The 21,639-nt window shown below is 29.2% G+C and overlaps 1 protein-coding gene across 1 annotated transcript; it reads right to left on the reverse strand.

Moving 5' to 3' along the window:
- Window positions 1–644: 644 nt before the first annotated feature.
- On the reverse strand, window positions 645–21,247 carry LOC122636889 (proton-coupled amino acid transporter-like protein CG1139). Its single transcript, XM_043828595.1, has 8 exons — window positions 20,444–21,247; window positions 10,428–10,480; window positions 10,160–10,285; window positions 8,920–9,192; window positions 8,415–8,499; window positions 2,222–2,509; window positions 1,718–2,072; window positions 645–1,522 (listed from the first exon to the last, which is right to left on the reverse strand). Exons 1-8 carry the CDS (start codon window positions 20,477–20,479, stop codon window positions 1,263–1,265), a joined length of 1,476 nt encoding a protein of 491 aa, XP_043684530.1. The 5' UTR covers window positions 20,480–21,247; the 3' UTR covers window positions 645–1,262.
- Window positions 21,248–21,639: the final 392 nt, after the last annotated feature.

Consider the following 21,639-nt stretch of genomic DNA (forward strand, 5'->3'; position numbering starts at 1 on the left):
TCTTCCAAGAGAACGAACCGTAAAGGGACTTCCTTTTCTTTTTTTTTTTTTTTTTATCTTTTTTTCTTTTCGTCTTCTTTTCATTAACATCATTCCAAATACTCTTTTCTTTTTTATTTTTGTTTTTATTATTTTTTTTTTTTTTTCATTTATTCGAAACATATTTAATTAACAGTATACACAATGAATTCTAATATTATAACATTATCAACATCGTACGAATCACGTTATACACATCGGATTATAATTGATAGTTTTAAAAATCAGTTCGATTCTACGAATCGTAAAATATAACTCTTTGCGTGTGTATGTATGTGTATGTGTGCGTGTTTACGCGCGCGTATTTGCGTGTATATATATATATATAATTTAACTATTTCTTTCTCATTCGTTATCACAGCGTGACATACATATTACGTTAATTAATTAAATATATTATAATATAAAAAAAAAAAAAACAGAGAAAAAATTTACCTACAACGTACACGATCGAGCTTAGAATCGCTCAAATTCGATATACATATGTAATAAAGAGAGAAAGAGGGAGAGAGAGAGAGAGAGAGAGAGAGAGAGAGAGAGAGAGAGAGAGACATTAGAAAAAACAAAAGCAGAGAGAGAGAGACAAACAGACATATGTACAGAGATTTTATCAAAACAATCGACTCTGTGTGTATTATTCTCATTTGTTTGTCACATATATTATATATATATATAATTCGTCGACGACTTCATAGTGTACGATTTTTTACGATTGGTCACGACGACATATGTACATAATAGCACGCATTTCGGAAACTTCGTTCCTTCGTGTTTATTTTCTTCTTCTTTTTCTTTTTTTATGTTGTATAATCTTTTTACTTTCATCGATTTAAAAAAGAAAAAAAGAAAAACTATTCGGTAGTCGACGACACAATTCTATCGGCGCACTACTATCATTATTAGCGTTATTATTATTTTAAAAATAAGATAATAAGATCGTTATCTCGCACCAAGATTCTCGAGGATATCGAATATCTCGTTGTCGTCCAGGTCGATGATCGATTTCATCGATTTTATACGACGTGGTTGTTAATTAAATTATCCCTGCACGACGAAAAAAATATTATTATACATATTCCACCCTCTTGGTTGTACAAATACATACATATATTATATATATCACAATTTTATTCCCGGTTACTATCTCGTGACTGAGAGCATTCCGGTATACTCTCACTAGTCAAGTTTCATTCATCAGTATTTTTCCCCTAATCATCGATCGATCAATTTGTGCTCTTCAATATGACCTTCTCGAAGATCTCTCGTAAACTCGTATAAGTTCCAACTACCAAACCGATAACTCCGATTACAACAATGATTAAATTCTTCATCAGCATGAACGCCTTGGTCGATCGATCGGCTTCCTTCCAACATGTGCAGAGTTGAATGATCGCTGGAAATCCTAAACCAAGAGCTGAGAGACATAGGGCACCGAATAGTGATATGAAATATTCCAAACTTGGGACTGCGATGGCCAATAAAGCTAAAAAAGAAAAATACGAAAAATAATATAATCATTTTATATATGATACACGAGCATAGAAGAATTATAAAAGATATACATATAGAATATAATTTTTTATTTTTTAATATTTTCTTATGAAATTAAGTCATATTTAAAAAATATTTTTATTCACATTTATCTACTTTATCATTGATAATTATTATATATATTTACCTGTGATGAGTACAAGGCCAGTTCTGACGAAATATTCCCATAACTTTCTGTATGAATTTTTTTCAAGACGTGGACTAAGATATTCGTTCCATACTATGTCGATCGCGACGTAACATTGAATCGGTTGTGTGAAGTAAATGGCCAATGCGAGAAGAATTTGTACACATTTCGCTAATGCCTCCGTAGATGAAAGATTCAACGTGATGCTACCTTTGATGTCACTACCGTAACGTATATATCCACAAAATCCCATTCCGGCGTATAAAATGACGATGATGCCCATACCAATGTTTAAAATACCACATGGAGCTGTGAAATGTCTAGGCGTCTTCATCTCGTTCTCCAATGGCATGATCTGTATAATTTATTAATTTATTAATTTACTATTATTATTATTATTTTCTTTTTTCTCCTCATTATTTTCTGATGTATCTTCAAAATAGAAAAAAAGTTAAAAGAAAAGATAAATAATCATATAGTAACGTGATTAAATAAATAACTCACCACACCTATAGCTTCGAGAGCAAAGAGTACAGTGCCAAAATAAAGTGGAAAGTTTTCGATCTTTCCAACTGGTTCACGATCGTCAAAGGATAAAGGATCCTTGAATATATAATACAATATAATACCAAAACTGACGAACGTCACTGTAGTGGCAACTTTTGAACAGGGCACCAAAAATTTTAGATTTTTAATCCAGTTAATAAATATCAATGGCAACAATATAAGTAGCATGTATATTTTGTCGGTCATATGAATCCTTATGTGATCGGGAAGAAAACTGTCGAATGCCTGGATAAAAACAACAAAAAAGAAAAACAGATAAATATTATTTTTGTATTTCTAAGATTCAGGAAAAAAATACGATATCAGGAAAAAAATACGATTCTACGAATAAGAAAAAAAAAACAGATGGAAAACTTGAAAATAATAGAGGATAAGGAAAAAGAAAATTATCTGAAATATTATACATAATCATAGTTACGTGTAGGTAACTTTGATCGCATCACAAACGTATGAAATGATTAGATTCGCGTTAAACACTTTCGTAAATTGTTTATTTACATAATGCGAGAGACAGCGATACCTACCGTGATATTAAAATTAATTTAGCGCAGTCTAAAGATAACAACGTGATTAATTACAAAATATAAATTACAACTCAAATGAATTCAAATTTTTTTAACATATGTATTTATTCAAGTGATCGAAATAATTTGTGAGTTTAATTTGCGAATATATATATATATATATATATATATATATATATTCGATCAAACAATTCATCAAATATTAATACGAGACTTTTATTAATGTGATAACGATAACAAGAACTACCATTTAGATTGAAAATCTTTCACGTTATTAAAGATTTAAGTGTTATTAGATATTTGAATAATCTAATTTATTGCGATAAAAAATGAAAATACATTTTATAACCAATCTTATACGAGTTTTGCATAATTTCGATGCATGATTTTTTTGTTAGTCCTTTTTATTCGCTAGGAACTCATATCGGTGATTGTGAGATATCGAGAACAAAAAAAAAAAGAAAGAAACAATTAATTCTATTAAGATAAAACATTCATCGGATTCTATATTTCCAAAGAATCATTTAATAGTCATCGAGTACTATAATCAACCGTAATCGATTGCGGTGACCTTCTCTTCGCGCTTGCCACGCTGTCGCGAGTACTGGATAATTACTGTCGGATGTGGAAATTGTGTGGAAATTCTGTGGAAATTGCTCGTTGCTCTGAGTCACATACATACATATGTACAAACACAGATGGATACATATGTACATACATATGTACGTATATACGTATCTACTAGCGGTAAACGTTCATAGATGATTGCATTCATGTTCAAATGAGAGGAAAAATGAGTGAGAGAGACAAAGAGAGAGAGAGAGAGAGAGAGAGAGAGGGAGGGATAGAAAAAGACAAAGAGAGACATAATATGAATGAAACTAAACTCGTCACGGTTAGCGATCTATCGTATAATTTCTCAAAGAGAAAGTAAATGACTTCGTGTTCACCAAGTAAATCAACGATAAATTCTCTCCTCTTTCTATTTTCTTTTCCCTCTCGAAGCTTGGATTTAGGTAAAAAAGAAAAAAAAAAGAAAAGAAAGAATGAAAAAAGAGGAAAAGAGCAAAAAAAGAGAATTGTTAAAATCGATAGAAAATCCCGACAAATTCGATAGATCGTATCGTTAAAAGCCAAATGTCAGTGTTCGGAATAGATGTCCGTGTGTTTTCTTTAATTCAAGGCCAAGCGGAAATGAGCTCGTACGCATTTGACACATAACATTTCTCATCGACGCATCTAACCTTCATATTGCATAACACCATGACGCAAGGATAGCTCATGGGCAATTTCTTAATTGATATATAATACATACATGCGTATGTACGTATATACGTACATACATACATACGACGTACTATGTGTTTTCTAATTTGTTTTTTATTTCTTCATTTCTCTTCTCAAAATATAAATTTCAGCGTTTATTCGTTTTATTAGAATATGAACGACTTTCAAAATTTGTCCTATCTAAAACAACTTTAAAGCTCGATTCACACACTTCGTATTCTATTTTCGTTCGGTCTACGTAATTTATGTTAGAACAATTGTGTTACGAAAGATCGGTGAGTGAACTTACAATGAGACTGCAGTAAAATGCGTACATTTAAATTACACACAATAAAACGTTAAAGTCACTCCGATCGAAATATTAACTGAATTATGTGAATTGATTTTAAGGTAGCTTTCCGGTTATTTTGGTACCTAGTTCTTATGCATGCCAAATCTGGCTTGCCGTTCTTCATCAAAATAATTGATGACGATTACGAGCACGATCATAAGTAATTCCGAGTTAAGCGAAATATTAAACATCGAAAAAGAGAAAAATTATTTTTAGTACTTCTCTCTCTTTCATTCTTTCTTTCTTTACTTCCTTCTTTTTTCTCCTTTCGTTCTTTTTTTGTTGTTGTTGTATTTATTTGTTTTTTAACAATCCAATAAATCGTTTTAACGATCGTAAGAGTGAAACTCTTTTATATACTAAATTTTTTTAGGATCTCTTTCGATACTAGCAATTTACTCTCCACAGGAAAATATATATGTATATATATATATATATATATATATATACATCAATGAGAAGAAAAAAACAGAAAAAGAAAAAGAAAGTAATTGGAGAGTATTATCATACCATTCTCCATACAATTTCTTTTTTCGAACGTATATAAAAAAAAGAAAAAAAGAAGAAATAAAAATAAAATAAAATAAGCAGAAATAACAAATATATATCGTAACAAATGATTTCACTTTGATTAAAAAATATTTTTCTCTTTTCTCTCAAACACGGTCCTCGCGCGATCCACTTTTATTATTTTATAATATGATCTTGTGTGTATTACGAAGATCATATTCGCAAGGTTTCAAAATTATAGAGCAGTAAAAACAATGATACCTTTGTAAAATCGTTATATATATATATATATGTGTGTATATGTATGTATGTCGCTATAAAATGAGACGTGAAGAAAACATCTAAAAGAAAACAAAAAAAAAAAGGAAAAGAAAGAAGAAAATAAAAGAACTATTCTAATTTCATATGCGTAGATCTAATAGATCCATTCATCAATATTGAAATGAAATTCGAAGAATGTTTTATCGTAAGACAAATTTTGAATTCGAAATACATCTTCCTCTTCTTCTTCCTCTTCTTCTTCTTCTTCTTCTTCTTCTTCTTCTTCTTCTTCTTTTATGCATACATATCTACATATATTTTCATTCGTTTATGCTTCTTGGAAACGAAACGATTAACATTCGTCGATTCACCGACTGTCGTTGATATTGTCTATCATCTAAACTCTAAACAATTGGCACAACCTCGAAGGCAAATCGTTTAGATTCGGTCGTTTCAGATTTATAGTTATGTGTCAGGTGTGCCTTTTTCATGCGCATATAACTGTATAATACTACTGTGTAAAGAGTGTTAAACTCATCGCGAATGTACGCTACGTTAACGTTTAACAACATTCGTTATTAACACGTTTATTAATCATTAAAAGATGACTACGTTTCAATAATTCAAGATTAAACGATGAATAATCAAAATAATATTAAGATAAAACTTTATTTATATATTAAGATTATTAAGATTAAAATAATATAAATCATTACGTTTCTCTTTCTTTCTCTCTCTTTCTCTTTTTCTCAATTTCATATCAGAACAAAAATTTCTTAAGAATAATGAAATCTTGATGATGACAATATTATTTTGCAATAGAAAATCTATGTAAATATCTTTAATAATAGTAGTTCACAGACTATGTTCGTGTGGACGTAAAAATAAACGTAAGAAAATATAATAGATATAAACCTACAAAGAAATATTTGCTCTAACCAACGAAAACGAATCAAACACTTAAGATAATATTTTTAGTTCGCGACTGGTTACAAAGTTATAAGTCCTCTTAGATCAAATTATGTGCGATGTGAGAGACTATACCCTAATACCGGTAACGGTTCTTTTATCTTGATTTATTTGTACACTTTCTTATATGAAATTTACAAAGGAATTAGATTTTAATCTAGAGATGAGAGTTGATTTATTAAAATCAAAAAAATAATATTTTGAATATCCAAACGAATGTTGTTACGATCAACGGGACTCTATTAAAAATATATACAAATATATATATATATATATATATATAAATAAATAAATAAAAAAAGAAGAAGAAGAAAAAAAAGAAAAATTTTTCTTTGGGAAGATGCAGAAATAAAAATTTAACGTTGTCGTTATTTTCAGTCATGTCCGATAAGAAAGATATAATTGATATAAAAAAAAAAAAAAAAAGAGGAAGAAGAAAAGAAAGAAAAGAAAGAAAAAAATAAATAAAATAACACAAATAAATCATGATCAAGTATAATTCACCATTATCATATATAATTCGCCGTTAAAATGTTTCTTATTGTTCTTAAATGTTATCGCGTAAAAGTGCTTTTTAAATCTCTTGTCTTATTTAATCTGACAGCCAAATCTTATTTTTCTGTTTGAGTTTCCTAATCTCCTCGTATAAACGATAAAGTGTACGTGCACGTGACTTTGGAATACGTTACGTTAGAGATATTTCCACGATCCGATCGACGGACGTTACACAACCGGGTGAGCGGCATACCGATGCCGTTGGAGTACGTATCAATTGCAGGTGCATTAACCCGATATCAAAAACTTTCGCGCATGAAAAATGAAGGGAAATGAAGGGAAAAACGAATGAGAAACGAAGAAAAAGTGAACACAAATTTTTTACGTATCTGTCGCAACACTAATTCGTTTATCAAATAGCTAATATACACACACACACACACATATATATATAATATATAATACATGTGTGTGTATATATATATATATATGTCTAATATGTAATGAATATGTAAATGAATGTGTACTATTAATTTACATATTTATACATATATATATTTATATTTAATAATTTACATATTTATATAATTAATATATATATATGTAATAATATTAAATATAAATAATATATATTTGCACGTGCATCATACGTAATGTTAATTCTTTATCAATATTATGTCGACATTAATACTATTTATAAATAACATACGATCTATATCGAGATCGAGATCAATCAAAATATAATTAAATGCATGCACGCTCGGAGAATATTCAAATTTGATATTTTCGATATACGAAAGCTCGAATGAAATCGATTTTTTCTATATTTTCTGTAATCCTCTCCTAGGTTGTATCATCGTAATACTGGGATAATGTGTGTATAATGGTTATATGTGTTTATACATATACATGTATCTATTCCCCTCCCTCCTTATATGGATACACGTGTTCTATCACATACAATCAAGTAAAGAGAGACGAGATTCTGGTTTACGCGACAAGCACATTGCCTTCCGCAAGCTCTATTCACTTGTCGTAATAGCTAGTGTCGTAATAGTACGATAACTACATACTATTATATTACGTATCACCTACCTACTTAAGGCATGTTACATCTAATTGTAGCAAGAACAAACTAACCCATTGTTCATTAAATCGGTATATTAATACGCTTTATTATTTTATATAAATATATATATATATATATTAAAAATTAACTGAACAAAAAGAAAAAGAAAAAAAAAAAGAAACGAAAAAGAATAGAAAAAAGTCGTTTCAAATCTTTTCATTCTACTATTTCGAAAGTATTTAAAAAGAGAACTAACGTGAGTTAGTGTCTCGATTGAGTAATCGATTTCACGTTCTTGAACTCATACATTCTCTTTTTGCTAATGCAACTCACACTAACGCAGGAAACGTCAATTTCGTACGTCCTTCGAGTTGAATTATTATTTTGATTGCATCCATATTTGGATATCGAAATTTTTAGAATTGAAAGGTTCGCGCGTGAAAATTCAATCACCTTGACTCATGCGTTAAGTATTAATTACATCGGACATGTCTAATCCGCAATACTATTCCTGCGGTGTGTTTCCCTGACCTAGATTACTCCTTTTCTCTACCGGCGATATAAATCGACGAGAACATTCGAATATATACGTTCGCGAATGCAGTAAGTACGTACGTACGTTAAATCTTTTATAAAGCAAAGTAAATACGATAAAATATTTGAAAAAATAATCGTAGTACTAACCCTTCTTAAATTATTTGCAATGAACACGACGTAGACGCAACAACTGCCCAGTTGATAAATCAGAAGGAAAATGTTTGTTACGTGTCTGTAAAAAAAAAAACAGGTATTTTTATATATATATATTTACTATTTTTTTATTTTATATATATATAAAATATAATAAATATATTCTATATATATATATATATATATATAGAAAGAGAGAGAAAGAGAGAGAGAGAAAAAAATAAAATTTATTAAATATTTTCATAAATATGTTTATATATGATTTATATATGAAATATATAAATAATATGATATATAATATATGATATATTGTTTAATATATTATATTAAAAAATAAAAAATATATATGTTAAATATATCCAATATATAATATATTACACATAAACAAAATTTATACAAATATATATAAAATATCTCCAAAATATTTCAAATTTTATATATATATATATATATATATGTATAAATACAGTAATCGTATTATAATAATCATATTACTTACATCGATAATTTCGAAAACCGCCTCAAACATGCTGGACCTTCCTCGAGAGCAGCTTCTATGGTCGCAGGATAAGTCATGGATGCTACTTTTTTTCTTTTACAGAGAACATACATCGAAGTAACGAGTATTCGCATGCAATACGTGCAAAGTAAACCTATGATTATTGTAGCGATCATGCCTAACACATATCCCGAATTGTGAAAGGCCATTGGCATTGCAAGAATACCAGTACCTAAGCTACCTTTCAGTAGATGGAATAAAGTCTCCACACTTCTGCAAATATAAATATAATAATCGTATTTATTAAATAAAAAAAAAAACACCTAATATAGAGGATTATTTCATTTTAAACGATATGAACAAATATATCCGATCCAATTGGTTTTATAAAGAAATGTTTCGAAATAAAAGTTACTAGATTTCTGGAAAAACATGTAATATGCATTGTAACTATTTCATATTGGGAATTATTGTCAAGATTATTACGAAAGTCGTAACTATTTTTTTTTAATGGAAATCAACATTTTAGGGCTAACATAAATTGTGAAAAAAATGATGAGAATCTAACGAATAGCTAGTATATTCAATGTTCTTTATGATTGCTAAAAAATGCCAAAAATGATTACAACTTCAATGATGTATGAATAAAAATATATAAAGAAAGAAAGAATGCAAAAAACAAACAAACAAGGAAAAAAACATTAATTGAATGAATTCATTGATTATTAGATGTTTAGTGGAAAACTGCGATAATACAATATCCATATAAAATGTTTGATGATTTTGTTTAAAACGGAACATTCTGCATATAAATACGTATATATGTCGTGGGAACGTTCGTAAAAATGAAAATTCAAAATATATCTTCAATTAAATCTCAGAAATTTATTTATCCTTATCTGAACGTGACAAGATATGAATATAAGAAATATATTTTATATTCAAAGCATATGAGTACATAGATTAGTATAATCGAGCGATATATCATTTATTCTCAAATTTTTATCACGATCAAAAAATATTTGTTTAAACTATAATAAACGAATACTGCTATAACATAACTTCATATTACATATTAAGAGAACAAATATTATAATAATATCGTTAAAAAATGAATTGAAAAAAAGAGAAACAAAAGTTTTGAAGTACGAGAGAGATCAATCGAAATAGTTCTGATAATTAACATAGACATGACATTTATATAGATATGATTGAAATTATAAATTAGTATGATACTAACGTGGTCGGATGTGCCACCGTTCTATGGTCGTATGGTTCATAATCATCGTCGTATTCTTGAATACCTTTCTTCTTCTCTTCTAGTTCCAACGTATAAATATTAGATCGGTTATTTTTTTGTGCGGGTCTGTTAGAGAGAAAACAAAAGAAAAAGAAACAAATAAGAACAAAAAAAAAATATTAAAAAATATTTTGAATAATTATATTCTATAAGTCATTGGTATTCCCTGAAGGAAACATAATTTATTTATTTTAAAACGTTTACGTACTTATGTTGCATCGGTACGGGATTCGAGTGCCATCCTTTCGGCTCCAAAGCATCCTGAAAAAAGGTAGAATTATAAGAGCGTTAATTTATTTTGAAGAAATGTTATCTGATTAATAATCGATCAGTTTGAAACTTTTTTTAACGACATATATTATTTTCGCGATACATTCGTTATTACATCGAGAAGTATAACAAATCATTCAGCAATCTTATCAAAGAAGTGGCTATGTAAAGAACGGAAGAAATTCTTTTTATTAGTCTGCCAAAATCTCTTACAATTTGTCTTCATTTACGTCACTGCGTAGTCATTCTATTGATTTAAAATTCTACTTTCAACTTGGTACATACATATGTACATAAATATGTACATGCGTACATTCATACATATATGTATGAATTTTCTGAGAAACAAAAGATACATTAAAATCATTATATCCGTTTCACATCGTCAGAAAAAGAAAAGTTTCCATCGTAAGAGAAAAAAAGATAAATCGAAGATAAAACAAAATTTAATATATTTAATGTCATTACTTAAAATGTAATATATAATATAAGACATATTAAAAATCAATTGCTCTTTTCTAAGATCTCGTAAAGTAATTTCTATTTCTTTCTATTTTTCTTTTTTTTTTCAAATTGCAAAACTACGACGACTAGCATGTAAAATTGCAAGAAAAGTTTAAAAAGCTTTTCGAAAAATAATAGACAATTGATATTTAAAAATCAGATAACAAGTTTTGGCCCACCTAGGAACATTTTGTTCGCCCTATATATTTCCTTTGTTTATAAATTTCTCGTTAAATCGTTTGAAAAACGTATGTAACTATCGCGGTAAATATTTTTCTTTCAAGCCTGTAAATAATTCCCGATAGATATACCGACAATCGAATTTATAATCAAAAGACAACGTAGAAATCGATTACGAAAGAATCGTAATTGCTGGATCGATCGTACGCGGCAGCGAAAATGTCATAAATATTCCCATTCGTTTGAAAAATCGTTAGGGAAGTGGACGCGGACCGAGCGGACGTTTTCCTCCGTTTTCCGCACGTTTATTTATCACGGCTTGTTTGAATTACGAGCGTAAAATATCGTCCAGTAATGTGTGTTCAACGGAAGAACGTCCCTCATATTTCAAAAAGGATCCAATCGTAGCACCTTTTATAGGAAAGAAAAAGACGATTTTCTAATTGCATCCGTTTACACGTTACGTAAAAACAAATCGATCAAATATTGTTTTCCCGTTTTTATTATTTCTATATTGTAAGCACGAAAGCATTATTATTATTATTATTATAAAATAATAATAAATCAACTATTATAAAATATAATAATAATAATAATAATAATAATAATATAGCATTATCATTATAATTATAATATAACAATAATAACGATGACGGTGATGATAAAATAAATAAATAAATAACAAGATAAAAATCTAAAGTGTATTCGAGGTATGTACGCGTACAAGGAAACACGTGAATCTGTGGTTTTCCTGTAAGCTTGTCTGATCAAGAACGAACGTATCTACTTGACAATCCGGTTCCTTTCGAATACCAATGAACTTGCAAGAATATATTATCGATTGTTACAGCTAGTCGATCTTTTTTCTTTCCTTTTTCTCGATTTTTATTTTTTTTTTTATCTTTTTGTTTTGTTCTTTTAATATTATTTCTTTTGCTTTTTGCTTGCGTTCATTATACGCGAGAAAATAATTTGCTGAATGTATGTAAACAATCATTTTCTATCTTCTCTGATATATCTCTCTATATCTCTTCTATATCTCTGATTCTTCCCTTCTCTTTTTCTCTTATTTCTCATGGAACAGCCTTTAGCATAAGCGCTAATAGTTGCGTAACGATCGTAACGGAAGATTTACAACGATCCGACAATGAAGACGATAACGAGAAGAATCGCCGTCAGAAGAGTGTTACGATTTTACTCTTGGAATTTATTATCCCTTATACGAGTATAAGTTATGACCAAAGTATACATACATGTATTTATGTATGTATGCAGATACTGAAGATCCGTGTATGTAATAATAGAGAATCGACACATCTGCTCTAGTAGATCCAATAATATATCTTGATAACGGTCTCGATCGTGATCGAAAGATCTCGCGATATCTCACGTCTCAAATGGAAAAATTTGATTTTGAGAGAATGGGGAGACGAAGAGAAGATGAAAACCAAAAAAAAAAGAAAAAAGAAAGAAAAGAAACATAAGATTGATATTTATTGCTCAGAGATAATCGAGTTAACGCAAACACAAATCGGCAATTATCAATTGCCCCTAACATACTCTTGATAATAATTCTAATTTATTTCGTAACTATAACGTTAACCGAAACTAGGTATGACATTTTAATTAACATCGATCTTCAAACGCTACTCTCTTATATTTGTTTTTTCTTTTTCTTCTTTTATCTTTTTTTCTTTTTTTTTTTTTCTTTTTTACTTACACGAAAGAACGAACAACGTACGTGTCGATTAATTATAACAAGAATCGATAACATATGTCTTCTTTTTATTTTTTCGTTTATTTTAATAATCCCGATATTACAATGAAAAAAAAAATATTATTCGAAAATATCTCGATCGATATTATATTATTATTAATTAAAAAAACGAATAAAAACGTGGATTCTTCTTTAAAATCGATAACTTAGCAAAAAGAATTTATTCTATGACAGTGTATAAATCAGTAAAACAATTTGCTTTTCTGCATTCAGAAATTCATAAGAGAGAGAGGAATAACTAACTTGAAAAAAGAGAAAGAGACGTAGGCAAATAATCGACGACCTCGAGGAGTTACTTTGGTCAAGGACGAACGAAAAATTCGAAGAGGAAAAAGGAAAGAAAAAAAAAAAAAAGAAAAAAAATGCTTAGCAATTAACATTAAGAAAATTTGTTCGTGAGATAAACCAGAAACGTGCGAAGTCGTCTGGTGGAAGCCAATTCATTATCCCCACTCTTTTTTCTTTCCTCATTTTTGCTTTGTTACGCATTCTTGAACGTTTATCAATGTCGATACATTATCACGTTACAATATTATGTGTTTCGTCTACGAATGAAGGTTTGTATAGGTTTATTTTCTTTTTCATTGTTTTCTTTTCTCTAATTATATTATTTAACATCACTTGTCCGAATTATTGATGACACGAAAAGCAAATTTTACAGTTTATTGTACAATTTGATTTTTAGTAGAGAAATTTAGTATAGAATTTAATATAGTGATAACTTTTTTATGAATTTTATATCCTTTAAAACGATTATTATATCTATTATATTATTATATTATATTATATTCTTTATGATCAGTTATTACGTTGAAGCGTTATCCTACAAGAGAAGTATTTTCTGCAGTACATGATGACATATGTTCGTTAATGCATAACGTAACGCTATGCAGGATATATATGTTCATGTGTATTTTCATACAGTAGCAGAATATATATATTTATGTGCATCGTCACATCTAAATTATAACATTTAAAGAAATAGACGTAACATTTAAGAAAACAAGAGTAAAAACGATTGAATAACAATAAAACAATAATATGTATTTATATATGTATGAATGTTGTATATATATATGTATGTATGTATATATATGTATATATTGTAAATATTATTTTTGTTCGAATAAAAAGTTGACGCATCTTTGTGATAAACTACACGTGTCAATTTAATGAGAGCACCCGTAATGAGTACGACAAGGTCATTCTTTTCACATCTCGAAGGGAGATAATGATGAATCTGTTGATGCTACTAGACATCACCTGTTGATACAATTTTTTTTTTCTCATCAGATTCATTCTGAACGTTTTTCGTTACTTAATACTAGGTTTATGCTAGCAAGATAAGAAGATGTTGAAATATTCTCGAGCAAGTCCAAGTTCTTGGCCAAAAGCTGGTATAAAAAAAGAACATTGCTAGCTAGTTGCAAATGAACGTATATATCGATAACGTGTGTGTGTGTGTGTGTGTGTGTGTGTGTGTGTGTGTGTGTGTGTGTGCGCGCGTGCGTGCGTGCGTGCGAACATGTGTGTGTATGTGTATATATATATACGATTGGAATCGTTTCATATGAAGTTCGATTATACTTGCAAAGATTATATTATGATTTTAATTTAAAAAAAAAAAAAAAAAAAAAGAAAAAAGAGTTCTTCATATCAATCAATGTCATTGAAATGACGTACATTTTTTTAATCTTGAAAATTTGTCTAACAAAATCTCGAAGAGAATATCAAGTCCGAATCTTTGCACAACGAACAATTTAAAACGATATCACGAGTTTCCAATCGAGATCATACATACAATCGTACATATGTACTTACATATACGGTGGTTAATTGATCATAGAGATCGATATAAACGCTTTACACGCGTTTAATTATCTAACTTCTAAAGATGAGTCATTGTGGATCAACGAAAGACCAGATACTCTAGTTTGTTTTCAACCAATTGGAAATTTACCCAATGAAATATTATCTTTCTCCTTCTTTTTCTTTCATGTATCGAAGATAATCGATTAAAAACGTCCTAAACAAAGACGTCCTAATTCTCTCGTCATTTTAATAATAATCTATTCGTTATTAAATTTTTTGATGATTAATCAAGAAATCAATTAACTTTCATAAGTATAAATCGGTATAAGAAGATATCGAATTAAAAAATTTATTAAACTAATATAGATTAGATAATTTCGGGAGGAAAAAATTTTGATTGGAATTTTTTATGGAATACAAAAGATCAATTCGACGAAGCCATGAAAATTACATGGAAAGGAAACAATGTCCAATGTCGAAGGAGATAAACGAATTCCGCTTATTAAAACAAATTGCGTGCAAAAAGTATGAACAATATTTCGTTGATTAGAATAATTTTTTCTTCACCTTTGCACGGCACGATTTCATTTTACTTACATGATAGATAATCGATCGGCAGGAACATTAACAATGACGTCCTAATTCTTTCGTCTTGATAATAACTCATTTGTGATTAAATCAAGAAAATTTTCAAAAAAATCAATTTCTTATCTAATTTTTATCACATAAAAAAGGAAGTAAGGGATGAAGATGCACGGAAAGAATATATTTGTTATTGGAATTCTTTAGTAAACTCAAAAGGCAAATTCAACGACACAATAAAAATTATATGAATGAAACGGAAACGATGTCGAACGTCGAAGGAGATAAACGAATTCCGCTTATTTAAACAAACGCATGCAGAAAGTATGAACGTGTTGATTAAAATTTTTTCTACCACCTTCGCACAGCACGATTCCGTTTCCTTGAAAAACAAGCGACGTTAATCTACTCGGTAGCCGTGCGTGTAACATTATCCCTCTCTTATTTTTTGCTCACATTAGATACGAGAATCGCAAAGAAGAGAGGCTCGTTTAAGACTCGTGACACGCTTTCTTCCAACGGAAGTCTTCTAATTAAGCGTGAACCAAGAGTCTTCACGTTCGTATCCGTCGTCGTAAGAGATGGCTTTTTCTTTTCTTTTTTTTTTTTTTTTTTTTTTGAATGAGGAGGAGAAGGAGTAGGTAAATTCGTTAAGATAAATTCGCAAGAAGAATTGAATGAATGGATATACGTGAATAACATATTCTTCGAGTTGTTGCGAATATTTTCTTAAGTATTCGATTAAATTCTTTTACTCTGAAATACACGGCTTGTTTTCTTATTATAAATGTATGCATGTATTGTGTGTATGTATTTCTGTATTTATAAGGAAATATATGCACTATATATGCATAATTATATATATATATACAAAGATATCTATATAATATATATAGGTATTATATAGGTATTACATAGATATATATTTTATTAGCATTTAAATAAAAAAAAAAATGAATAAAATGAGAAAAAGAAATATTTCAGTATTCTTGATTAATGAATCCTGTAGTTTATGTCAGACTTTAAATTCAATAAACTCTTCTTCATTTTCTTCGAACATCTCTTTCACCAATCAACTTTCAAACATTTCACTTAGAAGACATTCGTCTTAATGTTATCCTTTAAGCAATTCACTTTTTAGCTTTTAAACTTTGAACTTTAAATGTGACTTGCTTCGGTACTTCGATAAATATTATAGTAATAGAATCTAATGATAGTCATCTCGTATACAAATAACAAACTATCGTGATCTATAGATCGATTGAGGAGATTTCTTAACACATTTGTTATCTTTAACGAATTAAAAAAAATTAAAGCAAAGAAAAATTATCGCTCTTCCACTGAACATAGAATTAATGTTAATTGTTATGTTATTGAACACATCGTTATCAGCAGTAATCTATCGAAAGTGTAAATATTTGTTTGAAAATTATTGATATATTTTTCCCTCACCCCACTATTATGAACATTTTTTATGTTTTACGATAAGAATCTTTCTTCAAATTATTTAGATAACCTAAATATTTGAAGAAATTTTTTACGATCGTATCATATTTATTCCAATAGATAGAAATACGCGAAAGAAAAGAAAAATGAAACAATACTAATATAATAATAATGATAATCAGATAGAATTTTTGTATGCGATAAGCGATCTTATGTTTTTCTTCGTTTTTCTTATCACTTCGAATGTGCAATAATCATAGATCAGACGATCAATTAATCTCAAGAAAAGATAATAATCAGAAAAAACGCAATTAAATAATATGTTTGATGAATTTTTAATAATCTCTCTTATTTGCCGTATATATGTATGTATATATGCATGCATGTATGTATAAGTGTATAAGCAACACAAATTTGTTCAAGTCTTATTCGTTATCGATTTTTTTTTTTTTTTTGAAAAGCATTGTCCAAATTAATTAAAAAGTAACGATAAAAAAAATTCGCGGAGGCTCGTTTGTAGGTTCGATGTTCGAAAAAGGAATGCGACGTTAACTCAAGTTGTAATCGTTATCATCGTGATTAATCTGAAAAAACACGAAAGAAATCCAACGATAGATCGAGTAATCGAAGTAAAATATTTCGTAGGTAATACTTTATTGTTAATAGGAAAAGTTCTCTCCTTTAAGATAAGCCAATCTGATTTGACAAAACGATTATAAGATGATTCTTCAAACGTATAAATTACCGATAAAAACAAAAAGATGTGAAGGAAGATTAAATAGAAAAAATGAAAAGATACACGATTCGATTAATAATAAATTATTAATGAACGTAACGAAAATGAGTCATAATGAATATTTTTTTAAGTAGAAACGTCTGCGAAGATTTAAAAAGGCAATTGTTTAACGAAATTAAAAATATATTAATCATCGTCGAAATATATCTTATCGAAATTCTTCCATGAAGATTTATGCGTATGTATACCATGTAAATACATTATACAGAATTTATAACAAAAGAAATAAGAAATATTGAACGGTAAAATATTCTTGCTATTATCTCTCTTATGTAAGATTATCGATTAAATTAAAAAAAAAAGGAAAATTAAGAAATTAAAACAAATAGAAAAAAAAGAAAGGAAAAGAAAAGAAACATAAAGAAAAAAGAAAATTGATCTATCTACAAAATCGAATATGAAATTAAATCGATCGATCGATCGAATTATGACATTTATCTTATACGATCGAATAAGACTATACTATCGAATCGAATGGCGGGTCCATTTTAAAAAAAGAAATGGCATGAATGAACGCTCGAAAGAAGGTACGCTCGAAATGTGATTGACTTGGCTCGGCTCTGACAAACTTAAATATTTAATCGTCGTTACAGAACTGGTTCAAACCGAATACGTCTTTAACTCGGAAGAGTAATATTCCACAGATAATCTCATATCGATCGCAAACGATCATTGATGATTCTAATCGTTTTATAAAATATTACGTTTAACTCCTACGAAATCATTGATCTAGTTTGATAATTTCTCAAGTGTTAATTATATCACGAAGTCTCGTGCGAAATTTTAAAGCGAAGAAAACAACAAAATCAGATTCTTCTAAATGTACAGCTTGTCGCATAAGTAATCGACAAAACTTTTGTAAAAAGAAAACGCTTGTACTTTTTAATTAAAAATTTACTACTATTTAATCGATCACAATTCCTCTTTACTTTTCTTTTTAATTTTCTATAACGTACATAGATGAAAATCATTGATTGTTAGTAAAATTATAAAAAGAAAATGTTTAAATATTTTTACAAAAATAAATTTTATATCGATCGTGTGTGACGTCACTAAGAGAAGAATAAAAAATTATTAAATCTTAATGTTCGTAAATGATCGTCGACGTTACATGCAAAGAATACATTATAACGAAGAATACCCTATCGAAAACAAGAGGAAAACATCAAGTTTTTTCATTTCTACTTTAGCATCGATAACGAAAGATCCAAACTGATTGATTTATTGCCTGAACTCGATAGCTCGGAAAGCGAAAATCCTTTATTGCATATGTTTACTTTTACTGTTTCCATTTCTCTCATGATCAGATGATTAATATATCGAGTTTTCACAATGAGCTCATTGCCAAGATAGAATCAGAAGAAGGACATTCGCATGGTTGTTCGAATGTTCGATTTGTCCTTCGCGATCGAGAGAAAACTTTTATATTTGATCTAGTAAAAATGTTATAACAATTTTAACGATAGTTAAAAATATTTTAAATAACATTTCTTTTCTTCTCGCCTTTAATTTTTTCTTATTGTATTTTTCATTCGAAAGATATGGTCATGTGATCTTTTCTTTAATACAGAGAGACAGAAGGAGAGGGAGAGAGAGAGAGAGAGATGGAACGATTAAAAAAGAAAAAAACTGTAAATGAAACATGAGCGTACACACTCATCGATGTAGGTCAATGTTCTCTCAGATTTAAAGGACACGAATGAAGGATACGCTCGAGAAGAGACAGAAAAGGCGTGGGCACACGCTTGTGACGCTAAAAGGATAAAAAGAAGAAAAAGATACAACGTAGTAGGTATGATTGTTATATACATATGTATATATAAAGATATAGACAATCGCAATATGCAGTCTACGTAGGTAATACGCGCATAATAATTACAAGATACTAGAGAATATTTTGTTGTAGATAATATTTTTAACGACATAGCTTTTTTAGTCGCTTATTTTGTATACGTACTTATTCTAGCAAAATTTTTTACTAATTATTTTTGATAAACTCTCGTATAAATAGATATAATTCGCGTTAAATTAATAAATATTATATCTAATAATGGCCAATATATATTGTTAATAAGATAAAAATTCATTTTCGAAAGGAATTAAAATTTTATTTTTATCTTCAAAATAAGTGATTTAAATTATGTCGAATAATGTAATAATATTATCAGAAATGATTCAATGATTTCCAAGCGTAAACACTCTTTTCTTCACTCGAATCATAAAATGAAATAATTCAAGGGAAAGAACAAAAACAAACAAAGTCAAAAATTTCCATTCACGTCAAATTTTCGATTTCGTCGATGGAGCCTCAAAAAAATGTGCGAACTTAGTTAGGCTGATTTTTACATTTTATAATAAAGATATTGTTCTTTTTTTTTTTTCGTAACAATAGAATTTTTCGAATATGACAAAGTGAAATAATGCACGAAAATAATTAAAAAAATGCAAACAGGTCATAATAGATTCAAGTAATCGTTCGAACGAAGGAAAACTATTTCATAATGGAATATTTTGAAATTATCAGTGTTTGGTAACCATCGACGCATAAGACAAAGGAAAAAAGAAATTGAATTGCTTTACAATATACAGTCTACCTTAATACGCCTTAAAGGGCATAACAGACAAATATATATATACGTATACGCGTACGCACACATTATATACACAACATGGAAAAGAGAAGTTTGTTGTCGATCTCATCTTAACCGAGATAGATATTTTTCCACTTTTTTCACAAGAATCGGTATATATAATATCCACTTTCTCTCTCTCTCTCTCTCTCTCTCTCTCTCTCTCTCTCTCTCTCTCTCTCTCTCTCTCTCTCCTTTTTTTTCTATGTGTTCACATTGTAACTCACCGTACTCGCTGTAAATCCTAAGTTGTCGTGCGACATCCTTGCTCTAGTGGATCACGGATCGTTCACGGGTTTCACGAGTTTCCTTTTATCTCTTCTTTTAACTTCTTTTAATTCAGCGACTGATGATAGATTGGATCGATAGATCGATCGATCGATCGGACAAGGGATTTCAATTCTCAGGATATCAAATTTTAAAAAATAAATAGGACAAAAAAGAGAAAAAGAAACAACGAAGAAGGAAGAGGAAGAAGAGAAAAGAGGGTGAAAGGAGAAAAAAGAAAAAGAAAAAGAAAACGAAAATAAGGAAAAAAGAAAAAGGGATTGAAAGGTTTTGAATTTGATCGAACGAAATATATGTATCAATATATATATATATATGTTGTTTGGTAAACTAATTTTTCGATGTCTACGTTATTGGCGTTGCATTTTATACCGTGACAGGTACGGCGGCCGCAAGTCGACTGATTTGTCTTTGCGCGAAGTATTATTTATATAGCACACTACGGCACGCTGCTCGCACTCCTGCCATTTCGTTCTTCTCTCGGTCGAGTGTAGAGATCACAGTGGCAGTGTTCTCTTCTATGCTCGATATCCTCGCTATAGGATCTTTTTTTCTAATGTATATTTCCACTACTATCTCTCAATATGATATTATTTATTTATCTATTGATTTATTGATTGATTGCTATTATTATTGTTATTATTTGAAAAATAGCCGAAAAAATTGTCGAAAATACGATCGCTATCGATCGAATCGATTCCGTTAATTTTTCTACTCACACAACTTTATGATATATAATTCCCGTTGTTATTATTACTATTCTATTGTAATTATCATATATTTTTCACGTATAATTATTACATTATATGTAAAAAAAAGAAAAAGAAAAGAGAAAAGAATCGATCACGATCACTTGAAAGAAATCGCAGGTATTAACGTCACTTATGATTGCACAATGAAGTATCCACAAAAATGATATCTCATATTTCGTACGAATATTTAGCCAAAATTATAATTTCAATTACACGTTTATCGCTGTAGGATACACGATGTGGTACTTCGAACGACTAATCGGTACACAATAAGACGAAAGTTTATAAATAGATTATATTCGAAGGACCGAACGAAGAGGTGGGGAGATTGTGGGTTTAGTCGTCTTTTGTAAACGAACTATTCCATCATGCGATATAGAGGA

This window comes from Vespula pensylvanica, chromosome 1, assembly GCF_014466175.1.
Source record: "Vespula pensylvanica isolate Volc-1 chromosome 1, ASM1446617v1, whole genome shotgun sequence".
NCBI lineage: Eukaryota > Metazoa > Arthropoda > Insecta > Hymenoptera > Vespidae > Vespula > Vespula pensylvanica.

Bases quoted from the DNA above. Each gene is read 5' to 3' on its own strand.
- LOC122636889 (XM_043828595.1), bottom strand. From the start codon at position 20,479: ATGTCGCACGACAACTTAGGATTTACAGCGAGTACG. The intron at 10,481-20,443 runs GTGAGTTACAAT...ACCTTTTTTCAG, and splicing joins TAGGATTTACAGCGAGTACG to GATGCTTTGGAGCCGAAAGG. The intron at 2,073-2,221 runs GTGAGTTATTTA...TAAATTATACAG, and splicing joins CTCTCGAAGCTATAGGTGTG to ATCATGCCATTGGAGAACGA.